The sequence below is a fragment of the Silurus meridionalis genome, chromosome 12 (genome assembly GCF_014805685.1).
Source record: "Silurus meridionalis isolate SWU-2019-XX chromosome 12, ASM1480568v1, whole genome shotgun sequence".
NCBI classification, from domain to species: Eukaryota; Metazoa; Chordata; class Actinopteri; order Siluriformes; family Siluridae; genus Silurus; species Silurus meridionalis.
The window spans coordinates 10,412,699-10,430,536 of NC_060895.1; the positions used below are offsets into that span (position 1 = coordinate 10,412,699).

Sequence of the window (17,838 nt, forward strand, 5' to 3'; positions counted from 1 at the left end):
CAGCCTTATAAAGTAATACCACAGGAGGGCGGAGCCTAGTGCTGTCCTCAATATCTGAACCAATCATCTACTTGGAGACAAACACGGTCAGAGACCAGTAATCGAATCAGATTATTGAGTCGCAAAAGACTCACCCTGCATGAGCCGGGTTGCCAGGTTGTGGTTAAATACTGTTTTCACTAACTAATTAAAAAGGCTGGTATGTTATAAAAATGTCTGTAGAATTTCTAACTTAATTTATGTTAACTGTAGTTGTTCTCTGTTTGGTTTGACATATATGTTTGTCAAAATAGTTAAACTCTTTAAATGGTCAAGGCGTACAGATGATCTGGCAACCCAGGCGATGTGACGCTCATTCCGTGTGCTACGGCTGTAGCCGAGAGGATTCCAGTGTCGCGTTTTTCCTGCGTCTGGCGGAAAGGCGAGCGGATGGAAAGCACGACTGGCGGCGCTTCACGGGTCCGATCTGCTGAGTGAACATCTGTCCGTGTCTCTGCAGACGGAACTTGTTCTTTAGGTAGGTTACAGTTCATCCTTACAGGTTATTTTCGACGTGAAAGCTCGTGTCGCCTTCTTTTCGGTGCTCCGGCTGCACCTCGGGGCTCCAGAACCTCCAGGGTTTTCCTCCTGTTGATGGTTTCAGTTGCATGGCTCTTCCAGATGTTCGAGCATGCATGAGCTGGAGGACTGGAGCTCCGAGCGCGTGCAAGGAGGATCCAGAGCAGGCTGTCTGTCAGTGTGGACAGAATGAGATGCACTGAAAAATCACCAGCTTTGTTGTGGTCTCTGGTCGCTGTGTAAACAACTCATGGGCTCACGGACCACAAGCGAGTTCACAAAACTCCTAAAAATACATGCGTAAAGATGAAGATCATTTTCGCCCCAGGTTTGCATTCACCTAAGTCTTCAGCACTTTTCCTGAAGCAATCAGCAGATCTGTGCAGTTTGTCTTATGTGTATCTGTGCTTCAATGTCTGTGAGTTAAATCATGCTTTAGTGTTTGAGCAAGCAGATCTTTCTTAAAGATGTCCTACCTGTATGACAAGATGATTTATACTAACATTTATAACCTCCATATGAACATCCTGTCTTTATTTAAGCAGCTCACAACTCATTTCAACTCAGCCGTCTTTAGATTCCAGTTTGCAATTACGGATTATACATGTTAATCCATCTGTATCCCACTTAACTGCGCTGTAATGTCAGATAACATGGCGTCTGTCATCTAGAGACTTGTGTATTCATTCATTTATCTGTTAGGATTGTTTGATCTTGGTCAGGGTCATGGTACAGCCAGAACCTGTCCCAGAAACTCGGCGCAATGCGGGGTACGAAACAGTCCTTTATAGGACATGCATTAAACAATACTGTACATTCACTAGGTCCAAGTTATCATTGCCAGTCTGCTTAAAGATATGTTAATTGGAGGTAGGAGGAAACCAGGGAATCTAGAGGAAACCCTCAAAGTATACAGGAACATGCACAAAACATCCAAAGAATGAAAAACTTCAGCAGACAGTAACCCGAGCTTGTAATTGAGGCTCGTGGAGACCCTGGAGCTGTGAAGTGGAAACACTGTGACGACCAGCATGCCAACTCAACTTTATGTCTCGTTCTGATGCTCAAATTGAGCTCGTTCGTTTGTAAAAAAAAAAAAAAAAAGAAAACAAGCGAATTGTCTTTATTGAAATGACAAATTGACTTTAAACATATCTCAGGTTTTGGTAATACTTGGACCTGTAATCCGTGTACTGAGATAGAAACGTTTTTTATCCGAACCCCTTTAACATGAATTATTTGTCCCAAATCTTAAGTATCCATTGAGCCTTTAAGTAGGTTAATATAATTAAATGTGGTAAATTTGATTTAATATAAGTTCATATTTAAAACATTTTGATCCCCCCCAGTCTGGAATGCCTGTATTGCATAATTGATAGTTAATTATTATCAGGATTATTGCAGCCTCTGGTCTTCTGGTTAAATTTATTGATGGATTTGTTGAATCAGTCATTTCTTTCATGTGTTAAGCAAGTTCCTGACTATAATTTGACCTTCCGAAAATCTGCTGTTTTAGTGTTTACTGGGTTACATTTGTTTGTATAGAGGCAAAATGGACTTTAAACTTGTAAGCAAACACACCAATGCCACAATTGTGTTTTATCAACTATTTGTTCTATCCCAGCATAGCATAACATATCGTCTCCATCATTTGTGTTATTACTTAAAAAAAAAAAAAAAATACTCAAGGTCAGGCGAAGCTTTATAATCATATTATAAACCAAAAAAGAGTGTGTGAGTCTCACATTGTTCCCATTCTTCAAAGTGTTCTCTTTGTTAAAGACAGTAGCAGCTGTGTGTTGTTTTTAACTTGAAGTGTTTTTTTTTCTTTTTTACATGACTGGCCAGTGACAGTTGCTAAGATGTCAGTAGAAGTGTGAAGGAAGGGTGTCAGTTCCTGATAGATTGCACTCGTGGTTGGAAACGGCATTTGAATACAATTGAGTTTATTCCAGGATATCATGTCGTCTTTGGTACCCTCATATCTAAACTCCTCCATTTCCCTCAGTCGGGTTGAGTTTTTTTTTTAAGACCAAATGTGATGTTGAGCACAGTTTTTTTTAGCTTACTGTCTTCTGGATAAAAGTGGCAGCATCTTTATCCAACTTGTTTCATTTACCCTTAAATTTTGAATGGTATAATTCTTATTTAGGGAACTTGTTGATCTATATATCATGTGGCTTTATTCTGATTAGGTCATTTTGTCTCAGTCTGGACACCCAGTCGATATTTTCCCGTTAAAGATAGCTGTGTTGACCAGGTCACAGGGCTGCTGCAAGGCATTGCTGATTGATATGTTTTGTTTCATGTGTTCCTAACCCCCTACAGGAACCATCAGCTCATGTTGGTAAAGACTACATGTGCACGTAGAATGTTTGTGGCTCTGTCAGTGAAATGCGTTTTAATAATATCATTACCACAGTGCTACCAAATGCTGATTAGACTCAGTGGGTGTTAATTTTTTTGTAATTCTGGTTTTGTTCTAATTGCAGGTTTATATTAACATCCCCAATTTGTCGTTTTTGTTTCTATAGTATGGGCTAATTTACAAGAACAGAAAACTGTAGAAGTGTTAAGTAATATAAAAGTTTTTTGTAAGGAGGTCATCATTTATTTAAAATGGTGGGATCTCGGGTGTCAGAGCGTAGTAACAGTGGGTTTTCTGCTACAGGAAAGTCTTCGGGTCCGAGGACATTGTGCTTTTCTGTTATGTTTGAAGCAAGCTGTGTTTTTTTGTTTGTTTTTTTAACTTGAAAGAAAGACAGTGAGGAAAAGAACTGTTTGTGGCTGATGTAATATAAGTTATAACAGGAACTAACATGTTTTTGGGGGCATCAAATGTAACTAATAACAGATTTAGCAACGTTAAGAAAGTTTTTTTTTGTGCGCAAAAATTGCTGTAGTATGAGAGGAATTAAATACAGTGTGTGCCGTGTCACAAAACTAATGTCTGTTTCATTACTTAATCACTACACAATATTTCGATTTATGAGAGTCTGCAAAATATATGCTCAGTATACTGAATATATAGAGATTTTATTGGCATGATACGCTTCAGTAATTTATGTCAGTAAATGTGCTGTGATTGAAAATTAACATCGCTGGCATTTTGCATCTGAGCAAAAGCTGAATCCTATGGCTCCATGCTGAGTTGTTTATGGTCCTTGACATTGGAGCATTATGGAATGCCTCGAGTGTAATTAAACAAGGCTGTTAGGCCTTTCTCTAAGCACCAGTGGATGGTTTTAGCCAACATCTGGAATATATTTTAAAGAAGCTGAACCTAAACATGCTAATGCTGATCAAATGAGTCCAATATTTCAGATTTTGTATTTAAAAGAACAGCAGAACATTACAGAGCTGCCATTGCAACGACATTGCCTAAAACCTTCCACTTTTCAACCTGAGCGAACTCCTTTGTTGTGTTTGCAGTCATCAATAAGGATTAGTGAGCCTGTTCCAAGAGCAGCCATGAAAGCCCAAGCCAGGACACTACCTCCATCGTGCCTGATTAATGAACTTGTATATTTTGGATCATAAGCAGATCCCTTCTTTCTCTGCACTTTGCCCTTCCAATACTTTGGTAAATGTTAATCTTGGTTACAGATCTATTGTCGCTCATTCCTGTATTCCTTTTTGAATTTTAATCTCATCCACTTTTACTTAATGCTGATGAGTGGTTTCTGCTCTCAAAGTCTTTTTCGATTGGTGGACTCTCATATAATCACCACTGCCCTGTGAAGGATGTTGGTGATGAAACTGATTGTAGTTTTGTTTCGCAATGTTTCTGTCATCAACTACTGTTGTTGTCTTTGGCTGACCTGTTCAGTGTCTGACTGTTAGTACACCAGTGGTTTCTTTCTTTTTCTGGACATTCCAATTAGTAGTATTGACTATGGCCAGTGCTTATGTTGTGGCTCTGATCATTTGTCTTTCTTTTCTTGCCTTTAGAATGCCTTACTTTTCTCCCATAGACAGCACTCTGATCTTCATGTTTGTTTGTTTTTAACAGCAAACGATATTCAGAGTTGTTGCTTTAAGCAATTCAGCAATTATTTAAAGAATAATTTATATAATTGAGTTACCCCTAGCAACATATTCTAAGTTGGTTATAACAGCTCAATGTAAATCTCATGAATTGAAAGTTTAAATGAACTGTTGTGTATTTATGTTTTGGTCTCAAAGCTGAGTGTTTTCAGTTTATAAAAAAAACAATAGAATACATAGCGATAAGAGGTAAGGATAATATAATAAGGAACTTTTCTGATGTATTTATAGTTGAACCTGGTCTAAAGGTTACGGTCAACATGTGGCTTAACCCACAGTTTGTAATGGTTTGCTGTTGTTGATGGAGCTAAAATGGTATTTACAAAGCCAGTATACACACCACCATTAGCTAGGGGTATGATTCAAAAGAATGGTGGTAGGAGAAGCATTGTCTTTTTAGTGATGTGTGTGTGTGTGTGTGTGTGTGTGTGTGTGTGTGTGTGTGTGTGTGGGTGTGTTTGGTCAGAGCTCAGTTAGAAATTCTCAGAGGTTAATAGCTAAGGATATAACTAAATGATTCTGTTGTTTCAGTAAATATTCTTTCTTTAAATGAATGCTTCACGCTTATCTGTTAAAGTTGCAATGAGAATAATATTCACTAATTGGCACACGTGGCACATTCACTAATTGCACACGGGCACACTAATTATATACACGTGCTATACAGTGATATAAGAAAAAAATTAAACATTATAACATAGTTGTTACAGGCAATAATCCAAGACTAGGACTCCAGGGTAGATTTTTTTTGTACAGTTTAATATTAATATCAGTTGCTAAAAACATGCTTTATAAAATGTAATAGCTATAATCAATGTTGTGAAATTTCAGTTTATTCTAAGTTAGATCCTGTTTAAACAGCTATGAATAGAATTTTGCTCACCAATCAAACCTCTTTTTCTATCTCATAAAACGCAGATTGCACAACACTGAAACCGGTCCTGGCACAAATCCTGAATACATTCATTGTGATGTCTACTTACACAAAATATCTTCCCCATATCAGCAGTAGATTTTCTTCTTAATATAACATTTGTTACATGATTTCTACCAGACAAGTGCCTGTTAATTAACTGTCAAATAAATTAACTGTTGCTATAGAAACAACAATGCAATTTAACATTATAACAATGTAAATAACAGTGGCTGTTACAATACAATTTTAACACCTTCTGACCAATTATATTTAAGAACCATCACACCATTCCTCCCCTGCGCACACTGGAGCCTTCAAAGTAGTATTAAGTGTGTGTTACAGGAAAGGATATCAGGGTTCATGGTGTTTTTGAGCAACTGCCAATATGAGAAGCAGACCTCCTCAGAGTATGTTCATTTCCCAGAAATTTGTCAACTATTTAGAATTAGGAAGCCTCCTGGATGGCCTCCAAATCCAGAAATGATTCGTCGGAAGCATAGTAGCTGTGATTTCAGTCTCTCCTCTTTAGAGTTGAGTCATAAGAGTTTAATTTCGTCTTTCTCCCCTCGCATTTTTGTAAAAGAAGTGACCCATCATGTGTTGCCTATCATGTCTGGCTGGAGCGCTCATTATTAAGTGTTGATGCGGTCTAGTTGCCGCACAGGACCATGGAGATTTACCAAACAGATCAATGGCAAATCCAATGGAGGATATCCGTAACAGAAGTGAAGAAGTGCTGTTAATTTAATACCAACACTTTCTTGATTTCAGCTTCACCAAGATGAAATGTGAGAGCAAACATTGCTTGACCACAGCAGTAAATCAGTTACAAGGCCTCCGGGGTTGTTTCCTCTCAGATAGAATTGAATCTACATAAAGATATGGACTTAGTCCGAGTATAGGTATGGCATGTTTGATTGTGAGTCGATGGTTGAATTTGATTTCATTCGAATTTCCCTGCAGTCTCTCTCTCTCTCTCTCTCTCTCTCTCTCTCTCTCTCTCTCTCTCTCTTCAAAAATACCAGTTTTTTGGCCGTATTTTGTACGTTTTTTATTCTGCCTCTTATTACTCTTGTTTGGAGTTACCATTAGTAAATACCAGTGTGTTGTTATGAGAACAGAGCAGCTCCCGCTGCTTCTAATCCATCATGATTTAAAGAATCATGATTTTGGAATGTGGAGTCTGGTTATTTTTTTGCTTCCAGCTTGAATATCTGAGGGTTGAGAAAACTCTTCATCATTCCCAGGCTTTTCTTAAATCTAGGCCTATGAACGCTTTAATGCCTCACCTGTCCTGATTTTTTTGTCATGTCTGACATTAAACCCAATCAACACTATTAAAATGAATAAAAACAAAAGGAGCATGAGATTCTGACAGTCTATCTCTGTGGAACTTTTGCTCATTTTGAATAGACAGCAGCAGCCGTGTGTTCTCAACTTTGCACTCACTTCGAATGTTTGGTACACAAATGCAAATGAGTTCCAAAGACTGATTTTTGTTTATTGCACATTTTCTTAAAGTCTGTATTCATTTCCATAACTTTTAATGATTCCAGATTAATTCTCTGTTTATATCAGTCTCTGTTTATGTTTCTGACCAAAATGTTAAACAAAGCTGGTGGATCCATGAGTTTTGAGTGTGTCGGACGATAGATATTTTCTAGCCTTTAATAATGAAGGATTACATTTTTACATAGTTGCAGCACAAGTTCAGATGTTGTAATTGAAATCTGTTGAAATAGGTTAGTATGAGTTATATGAAGTTGAAACTATGTTAGTTTCTTCTTCTTCTTTCGGCTTCTCCCTTTAGGGGGCCCAATTCTGTTTACATTTCTGCTACTGTGCACCTTATCCTGTCACGACAGGTTTTACTGGTGGAGCTACTGCTATTTTTATATTTTGTGTACTGTGTATTGTCCTGCACTGTCCTGTCACTGTCTTGTGTTGTCTCTTGCACTGTTTGCACCAGTTGCACACATGCACTTTATGTGGCGAGGATCTTAGTTCCTGGCCCTGTGTTCTTCTGTTCTGTGACTGTTGTTTTATGTTGTTTTATGTAGCACCTGGGTTCAGGAGAAACGTTGTTTCATTTCACTGTATACTGCATCAGCTATATATGGTTGAAATGACAATAAAAGCTTCTTGACTTGACTTGACTCTTGACTTGATCTGCCTCTTTCAAACTACCTGCATGTCTTTCCTCACCACATCCATAAACCTCCTCCTTGGCCTTCCTCTTTTCCTCTTTCCTGGTGGCTTCATCCTCCAATGAAATGTAGGTCAACATTTTAATTTGGAATGGTTTTGGTCCGCGATTAAGGTAAGGTCCAGATGAATTCAGATAAGTCTGAAAATGCATAGAATTTGTTATTTGAATGCATTCATTTGTTTTTTTGTTGTAGTAAAAAGAAAGTTCTTAAAAAATGCTGTCATAAGTGAATAAATAAAAATGTTTTCTTGTTATAGCATGGACTGAAATAAACGAGAGATCAAACAATGATGGATTTTAGTCATGTGAACCCATTTAACTCCAAGCAAATAACTTTATAGTGTTGGGTTACTCACAGAAACTGCTCCATCTCTTTGTCTGGCCATTAAAATAAAAAAAAAAAAACTGTATTTTTCCCTAGCATTTGTCGAAACCAAATAACAAAAAGCAAATGACGCAATGAAAAACACAGCTTTCATACCTACCAGAATTAATATCATTGTAGCTTAAGACGTCGATTTAAACGGACCGAACCTGGAAGCCCTGCCCACTTTTCATGCTTTTGACTGAACTCGATTTGCAGATCGCCTTGCAAAAAAAGTATCGAATAAATTATTCTGACCTGAGCTCAAGAACACAAGGGTTAACGTGAAAATCACATCAAGAGCCGACGTCATTCCTATCATATATATATTATATATATATGCAAAAGCCCAGAAATGCATTTTCTACAGATCTGCCTGTCATCCTTTAAAGCCAAAGCATAGAAAGTTATAGCACTGAGGCTGGCGACTTTCCAAGTATTACACAGTCAACTCCAGAATGCTTGGCTCAGTTCATGAAAATGAGCAGCACATGTCATGAGTCATATTTTTGAGCTTAAACATATGGAGACTCTGTAGGGGTTTAGCACATCATTCTTTTTTTTCACAGTAACTGGTTTTGAGCTGACCAGCACCCCTACAATTAAAATGTGGTGAAGACACCCTACAGAGAAATAGAGCACAGAGGTTCTTCCAGCAGCACCATTTCCTAACATCTGCTGTTATTTTTTATAGCGAGTGCTTTTTTTTCATGTCTTGACCTGCCAGTGGTGTGCATCTCTATTTGATCTAATCTGAGCACAGCACTTGATTCCAGCTCCTTTTCTCGAAGGCCTTATGACACTTTCTCTGGCGTTTTTTATAGTGGCGGCATCTAATTTCCATCTAGTAGTCGAAATGTGACAGCCCTAAGAATACCACGCAACTTTTAAAGGTTTACAGAAAAGTTCTTTCTTGCTTTCCTCACCTTCCTTCTCACTGTGCGACGTGAACAAAGTGCTCAGTCAGGTCCTGTGGGATTTTCTATTCCATACTATTGATATATTTGGCTTAGGTAAGCGTTAAATTGATCCGATTTAAGGCTAATGATAATCCACCCGCATCTGTCATTACACGCGTTAGCTCTTATTTCTTGCTTAGCTTATTTCCTCTCGTGAATGGAGACAAGAAAATGGTATCTTGTCTGGTGGAAGCTTCATATTTTACATTATAGTCTTATTTACTGGGATTTCATCTCCTGCTTCTTTGCTGGGTTTAGTAGCCGCAATACTTTTTAGACAAAGCTGTTTTCTGTAGATTCGTCTGGAATCTTAGAATATATATCGCTGACTGCTTTACAGATGCCTGTTTCAGTCTGGTTAAAAAAATTGAATTCAGAAGAAACAACAGATAAGTACTGATATAATAAAATGGCAATTAGCTGAAATGTATATGTAATTTACATTTATGGAAAGTTCATCCTTTCTGGTTTATGCTAAGATATTCTCCACTTTCCAATTTTCACAAAAGATTTTAATGCATAGAGTTTCCTTAGGGCACCGTGTGGTCCTTTGGTCAAAGAAAAGCACAGGAGAAAACCTCACGACACGACCATTGAGCGTAAGCCATGACTGTGTGGTAAACCTTTACATGTGCTGTCTATTGTGTTCAGTTTCCCACTCAGGTTTTTTTTTACTGGCTGAGGGTTTCTGAAGTGATGCTGGAGTTCAAGCAAAAATTATGGATTGATCGAGGTTAAAAAAAGAGACAAATGCCATATCACACTGATTCTGCTTGTTCAGTTTTGTAAAGCTCTGTCCTCTATTTTTTTTGCAGGCCCAATGGAGCTGGGAACTCAACGAGAGCCGCACGGAGAAGATCCTGATCTACGCCCGTCCTTCAGCTGGGAGTCCTGAAAAGCGGGTGTCATTCTCAAGCCTTCCCTTCCTCTTTCTTTAATTTTTACCCCACCCTGTCTGGTACAGGCCCACCCTGCCTCCTCTGGCTCGAAAATGATTGGCAAACTGAAGCAAAACTTGCTGGTGGCCTGCTTGGTCATCAGCTCTGTGACAGTGTTTTACCTGGGTAGGCATGCAATGGAGTGCCACCAGCGCGAGGAGCGAAGCCAGCCACTGCTGGGCAGCCTGCATGCTACACTGCGCACTGGACAGAACATCAGTGCCCCCTTCGTTTACAACAAGGACATGCCGCTCATCTTCATTGGAGGCGTTCCTCGCAGCGGCACTACACTCATGAGGGCCATGCTGGACGCACATCCGGATGTTCGATGCGGTGAAGAGACACGCGTCATCCCTCGCATCCTGGCCATGAAGCAGATGTGGAGCCGCTCAGGACGTGAAAAAATGCGCCTGGACGAGGCTGGCGTCACAGACGAGGTGCTAGATTCAGCCATGCAGGCTTTCTTGCTGGAGATCATTGTGAAGCATGGTGAGCCAGCTACTTACCTTTGCAACAAGGACCCGTTTGCCTTGAAGTCCCTTTCATATTTGGCAAAGATCTTCCCACGCGCCAAATTTATCCTTATGATTCGTGACGGCAGAGCCTCCGTCCACTCCATGATCTCCCGCAAAGTGACTATCGCTGGCTTTGACTTAAATAGCTACCGGGACTGCCTCACAAAGTGGAACCGGGCCATAGAGACCATGTACACTCAGTGTTTAGAGGCGGCCGACAAGTGCCTGCCTGTGCACTATGAGCAGCTCGTCTTGCATCCAGAGAAATGGATGCGGACGCTGCTGAAATTCCTAAACATTCCCTGGAATGAAGCTGTTCTGCATCACGAGGAGCTCATTGGGAAAGCAGGAGGTGTATCGCTCTCCAAGTAAGTGGCTGCAAGGAGATGTGGGGCTTTCTGTTCTGTATCAGTAATGTAAAGTTAATATAAAACTTTCGATGTGTTAATTGCGTAGGTAGGCAGGTAGGTTTTACTGTATTTGCAGCCTAGATCAGAATACAAGGACGGCACCTAAAAAATGCTTTTTATTTTATTTTATTTTTATTGTTTAAGCCGTAAATCATCCTCCCAAACACTTAAAACTCACACAGAAACCATTTGCAAGAATATTTAGTGAATTTTGTGTAAATACTTAGAAATACAGTACACTCTATCATATGTATAGTGAATACATGTACTGTAAAGTACCATATTTTTCAGACTATAAGCCGCTACTTTTTTCCCACGTTTTGAACCCCGCGGTTTAAACAACGAAGCGACTAATTATGAATTTTTCCTGGGTTTTTCCCGGTTTCACAAACTTCAAGCCAAAAAACTGTGCGACATAACATTAGACCAATGAAATTTCCGAACGGAAACAAAAAAACGCACCTCACCTGTGTTCTGAGCTGCACAGCATCGGGAGAAAAAACTTCCACGGAAGGAGGAAGACAGTGAACAATGACTTTCTTGGTAGGCTACTGTTTAGATACAAGCCGTTGTAACGCGTTGAGTCTGGGTGAAGGGAGAGCTCACTAACTCCAGTTGCAACAGAAATCATATAAGCACAGACAGGTGTCCAAAACTCGTGCTTTTTTATTTTTCTTGGCAACAGCGTTACGGTTAGTCAAAGAAACTTAGAAATGAGCATCAGAAAATAATAAGGACATATTCCTCGGTCTTGCACACATGCAGTAATACCGGAAAATGCGGCACCAGGCTATTCCCAAAATGCCGCTCTGCTCTTAAAGGAGCCAGAACATATTTCACCCGTGTAACAGACACTGTCGTTAAAGCCTGTGTAAAGTTCATTAGTTTCAATGTAGACATCGGCTTATAAACAGGTGCGGCTTATTTATGTTTAAAATAAAAATATTTGTCAAATTCAGTGGGTGCGGCTTATATATGGGTGCGCTTAATAGTCCGGAAATTACGATATACAGTTCTGTAGTAGCGTCGCCTATGCGTAGTTTCTCTGCTTGTTTATTGGTTGAAGTGTCCAATGAGATCAAAAAAGAGGCGTTAAAGATACAAGTCACCGCATTCTTTACTTTCTGTAGTGTACTGTATTAACATTTTACTTCATTTTATAATTAATAATGATATTTTTATATTTCATTATTTCAAAATAAAATTCCATAAAAACAATTCCCTAATAGTTTTTTGGTCTATCGAAAATCAGCCAAACAAATGAGTTATGTGGCAAATGCAATTCCACGATAAACCGGGGGCGCGAGATTCGCGGTAAAGCGGGGATTACTGTACTGAATATCAATGAGTAAGACCCGTTAAATTTTGTTGGCCTTTGATACAGTGACTTGTCGTATATGGTTCATTTGAACTCACCCCATTAAGAGTCCATGCTGCTGTTCATTTAATTTTAAAACATTGGTCTCTCGTGACTTTACTTTTTTTCAGGCATGTCCTAATATAGGACTGGATGTGTATCTGTTTTTACTTGCTAAGTTGAGAAGTAAAATTGAAAGTACAGCTCTGTTTAAAATCAGCTTTTTGTCAGATTGTTGTTTCTCTAAGAGTTGGAGGTGGTGAGTGCTAATGACCAGTGAATGACTGTTGGGCGTAAGCTGGGTCGGCAGTCACGTTCCTGACACTGTTAAAGCATGTTAGTACAGGCTCTCTGTGGTACATCTTTGCACAGTATTAAGCTGATGTATTCTACTCATAAACATAAAATGTAAGCACACTTTCTTTGTAACCAGGGATGAAGAGGTTACAGAAGGAAATAAATTTTTTAACAAAAGTAATAGGCCTGAAAAGCTTGTGTTTATGACTTGTTATTGAGATTTTATCACATTTTGTGGCAAGCAGTGCAGGATGTTGGCAGGTTTTTCTTGGCGATGCATAGTGGTATTGTAAATGACTGAACAGCTACAGTATTTTATTAGATTTTAAAAAATATTAGTAGTTACAGTTGGGGAAATCTTAAAAGTAGCCATCTTTTGTTAGTCAGTCAGTTAGTTAGTTAGGTGGGTAGGTAGGTAGTTATTTAGTTTGTTTTAATGTCCCCAGAGTGGAAATGTGCATTTGGTTTTATAAAGCAACACAAAAAAAGTTACATAACCTAAAAACAACACAAAAATACAAACAACCAGTACAACAATCTAAAACTTATTAAAAATGTACCCACATTTCCATTTCCATATGAACACATACAAGATATTACATATTCACATTTACAATCCTGGTGGCAGAGGGCACAATTGAGAATTTAATGACATTTTTCCAAACCCATTGTTGTTTATAGCATCTTAAAATATCATTGTTAAAAACTAACCACCAAAACAACAACGAAAAGGTTTCATTGAGAATTTGGAACCCTCACCCTGTTTGGCCCTAACCTTAAGTATGTTTGCTAATGTAATTTACAATATCTACTACTGTGGCAAAAAAAATTGTAAATCCATCACTGGAGACCTCCCAACTGACCAACTTGTCTAAAATTTACTTCATGTTTTTGGAAATAAAATTGTAAATTGTGTGCAAAGTTTTAGGCTTCTGCATAGAGATTGAGACATAGAGGCTTTTAAATAGAAATGCTGAATTGAAATTGGATTATACAAACGAAAAGAAAAATTTCAAGGTAAGGGAACAGTTAGACATGTTATAGATGTGTGCAGACTTTATTATATGTCTAGACCAGGGGTGGCCAACCAGTCAGAGACCGAGAGCCACATTTTTAACTGTGTTATCGCAAAGAGCCACATCATACACATGGGCACACATGAACATCACCCATCCCTTCCTCCTACACACACACACACACACACACACACACACACACACACACACACACACACACACACCTCTGCTCAGCCAGATTTATTGTAAATGTCACACACCAACATAATGACAGAAATTGACTCCTACAGTTCTAAGACCACAGGACAGTCATTTTCAACAATGAACATTGTGTGCACTGCCTCACACATACAAACTCTGTTTAACCAAATCCACCAAAAAATATAATAATTTACAATAGCGTTTTTCTTTTACTATGCATGTTACTTAGTGGGACTTTTGGCATTTCTTGCCTTGAACAATCCCCTTCAAATCTGCTATTCCGTTGTTGCCACTCGAAGCAATTCTTTCACGTGTGTCAGTAAGAACAGATCGATGCTTTGATTGCACGTGTTTCAGGGTAGAAAACAGGGACTTGGTGTTTTTTTTAATGTGCGTGTTCACTTCGCTTGAGTTCATTACGGTATTTTCGTCAAATGCGCATGTGCGTGAGATGAATATACCGCAGGGGTGGGCCACACGAGAAACCTGAATTGTGTCAGAGGGCCACACCAACGATAATATTTTAGGGATGCACCGAAATGAAAATTCAATTCAAAAGGCAATGAAATCCATAATTTTTTGTGTTAAGCCTTTTGCCTCGGCACCATCACTGGAAAACTTTCCTGCCTTTTTAAAAACGTCCTCTACAGCTACATGCTCGGATTGACTTTACTGTTCTGCACCGCGTTCTTCTCATATTTAGAAGGCAATCGGGATGTTTGGATTTCAGGTGATAAATTAAACCCGACTTGGAGAAACTCTTTGCAGATACACCCCCTCTTGAAATTTCAGCATTGCATGTTTTGCAAATCGCTCTCCGCACACCGCAGACATGTTGCTCTTATCCAGATAACCGTGTGCTGCGCTTTTTATTGCGTCATTACAATTGTGTTTCTGCCGTGTTGTTTCGGTGATTTAGGTATTTCCGAAAATTCTCGGTGCATCCCTGTAATTTATGATTGGCCTCATACCAAGGTCTGATATACCGCAAAGTTTCCCAGTAGGGGCAAGCTCATTTAAGTCTTAAAAATACCTTATTGAACTTAAGCAAAGCGAACACACACATAAAAAATCAAACACACAAAAATCGATATGAACGTAAGAGCCGCATGCGGCTCGCGAGCCGCGGGTTGGCCTCCCCTGGTCTAGACAAAAAAGTTTCCAGACAGTTTTGTGCATCTCGCCTAGGTAGTTCAAAAGTAATGTCTTATAGAAACTACTTTTGTCTGTGTTTGTTTTTCTATAGTTAAATTAAGACTGTGGCCTCTTATTAAAATCTATAGACTTAAGAAACTATGCTCATACAAACCTGAAATTTGTGCAGACAAATAAAGGCAACAGAGACATTCACTAGAGATTTCCAGAACGTCTGTAGTAAATTTCAGGCAGTAGGTTGGGAACGTTTGCTTTTAAATCTGCTGAGTTGTGGTGGATTTACCTGTAAGCACACCAGGGATAAGTGTTGCGAATTTGGGGTTGTGTCAACAAAAAAATAATCATTAAACCAAGTTCTCCATCTTGTTTCCGTTTAATGTTTGCAGTGGCTCAGCCTTTCAACTGTGATCTCCCAGAAACACCAGAGTGGATTATTTTACTTGTAAACGGAATTACAGCCACCCTGAAACAATTCGGGGATTAAATTAAGACTGATGTATTAGAACTTTTTTGTACATGGAGAAGTTTGTATAGGCAGATGATAATTAGGTAGCAAGCTACACTTAGGGTTCTAGAGCTGCTTTCTATTTATTTAGCTGCTTCCACCCTCCAATTTCTGATCATTTTCAATGTAACTTGGATAATTTGCTTTAGGGCCCAAGCAAGCATGACCGGTCCCAAATGTCATACAAGGGAAATGTTCCTGTTCCTTGGCAGTGCAGATTATTATGGCACTTCAGAGCAGTTCTGACTTAAAGGCTAATAATAGCCGACTTCGGCTTTGTGAAAGTGTGTAAAAGCTAATTCAGGAATCCAAAATACAAAGGGTCATTCTAGATAACAACACTTCACTGTATGCAGCTCGTCTTTCAAAAGGAAAACGAAATGTTTTTAATAAAAAGCATGCAGGCAAAAAAAAAGTGCGGGGTCTGTCTTTTCTTTCAGGCCGCTGCTCAAGAATTTATTTTCTGAATTCATTTTTTTTTTCTTTCTTTTCCTGAGGCGTTCAGGCCTGTCTTTCATCTCGCTCGCTGTCAGAGTCAGGTAATTTAGCAGTACAGCAAAAATAATTGCTCTGTGAAACGCATTATAAATTTGACCTTGTGTTTATCTTGTATACTATAAATTTCCGTTCCTCATTATACTTTCGACTGGTGAAAACTCTTCTGAAATGAATACTGGAGAATGGATCATTCCAGCAGGGTGCTTTAACCTTCCCACAGCAGCCCACTGATAACCCATGTTACTGTTATCTGTGTAGTTGTTTTTTCTTAGTGTTTCTGGAACAGGGCAGAAATAAAACACAGAGGCTAAGCGAATAGTGTTGTCTTTTGTATCAAGGCCAGAAACATTTTCCAAGAAGGATCAAGTTCCTGGAAGTGATTTAACATATTGAACGAAAAACAATTTTATTCGTCTCTTTATAGTGGAATAGATTACTTTGCATGTCTGTCACACACCAAAAACTGGCATATAATTTCATTTCACTGGCAAGTTTCAAATAATATTTGCAATAATTTTATGTAAATAGATAGAATTTTAGGGGAGATTGCCAAGAAACCTTTGAACCTGTGTGAAAGTTTTTCACATCATAATCAAAGCCGAAGACTGAGAACTGTAACACAGAGCACTATCGTAGTACATTGCAAATTTTTTGCCCCAGATATTATTTGGTTAGTGTAGTTTGGCTTCGGTTGTGCATTCCTAACCTTCGTAGCTTGAGATAGTTAGACAGATCAAGGTTGTGTGCTTTAATGAGAACACTCCTTAGACTTTATGTTTCTGGCAGGGTAAAACAGCAGCTTGTCTGCAGTGTTGTAACATCCTCTGGAGGAAATTGCAATAGGACACTGTGTGCAAGCAATTCACACTACCTTTAAATTGACAAGGACTTTTCCCATGCATTTAATTACTATGTATTTATAAATGTTTTATCTAATAACGTCAGAAAGAAAAGTACCATTACACACAGCCTAATTAGACGTTAATAAAAGACGCTGAATGTTGAGATGTATCCGGCTCAAGCCAGAATAGAGTCAATTCATTGAGGCAAATTAAAAATAAATTGAAATAAAATTTGATTGTTGATCAAAGTAAAGGCTCAAAATCATTTATTGTGTAAGCTAGAATGCTCGAGAGCATTTTTCCCACTTTTTTATTAACAGCTTGTAAGTTAGATGAAAAGCTCCTACTTTTTTCTTGATCTGTACATACTAGTTTGCTCTGCACTGTGCCACTTATTTATGTGATTGCACCAAAACACTAATGTTGCTTATGACTACAATGCTGTGCATATGCCCTCATTTCCCCTGTGCCATGAGGCAGAGTTTCAGTGCTTTAGTGCTTTAAAAACACTTTAAAGTGCTTTAGACTTGGTAAAATTAGCAAAGGGTCTTTCAGCATCTAAAGGTTTCTACTTCTGAATGGAAGCTTTGGTGGTCTAAAAGTACCAAAAGCCATTGTAGGCACACTAAACACTGCTGTATTTGTTCACTCTTAGACAGTCTCTCAGCTCCACACTCTAAACATGTCTTATAGGTGTGTTCATTTCAGGGTTTTGAGAAAAATGAATGGAGGGTAGAGCTGAACGGATGAAGAGGCATTTCTGAGTTGTCTGGATACCAGATGGTGTCCCACCCTTACGGCATATGCATGTTGTTTTTCAACACATTGATTTTAATTAAATATTAATCAAAAGGGTACCGAATGTAGTGTCCCAAGGCCACAAACTAAACCTGGACACATGACATGACCAAGCTGATGTCAATAATACTGCTAAATATGAACATGAGGAGTGGTGTTTTACTGAAAATACAATTGACAGTGATTGACAGAAGCCCTACATTTTAGCATCTTTGTATGCTGCAATGAACTATCACTCAAAAATATGCAAAAA

General features: G+C 38.7%; 1 protein-coding gene across 3 annotated transcripts in view; it reads left to right on the forward strand.

Annotated features, from left to right (window-relative positions):
* The first annotated feature begins 334 nt into the window (after nucleotides 1-334).
* tpst1 (tyrosylprotein sulfotransferase 1) overlaps nucleotides 335-17,838 on the forward strand; it is a 38,693-nt gene continuing 21,189 nt past the window's right edge. For 2 of the 3 annotated variants that reach the window (XM_046863123.1, XM_046863125.1), the window contains exons 1-2: nucleotides 336-517; nucleotides 9,869-10,874. In XM_046863123.1, the coding sequence (XP_046719079.1) occupies nucleotides 10,045-10,874 (830 nt within the window). In that variant the 5' untranslated portion in view covers nucleotides 336-517; nucleotides 9,869-10,044. Of the gene's footprint in view, nucleotides 518-9,868; nucleotides 10,875-17,838 lie in introns of all 3 variants that reach the window. The other variant, XM_046863126.1, reaches the window with a different exon arrangement.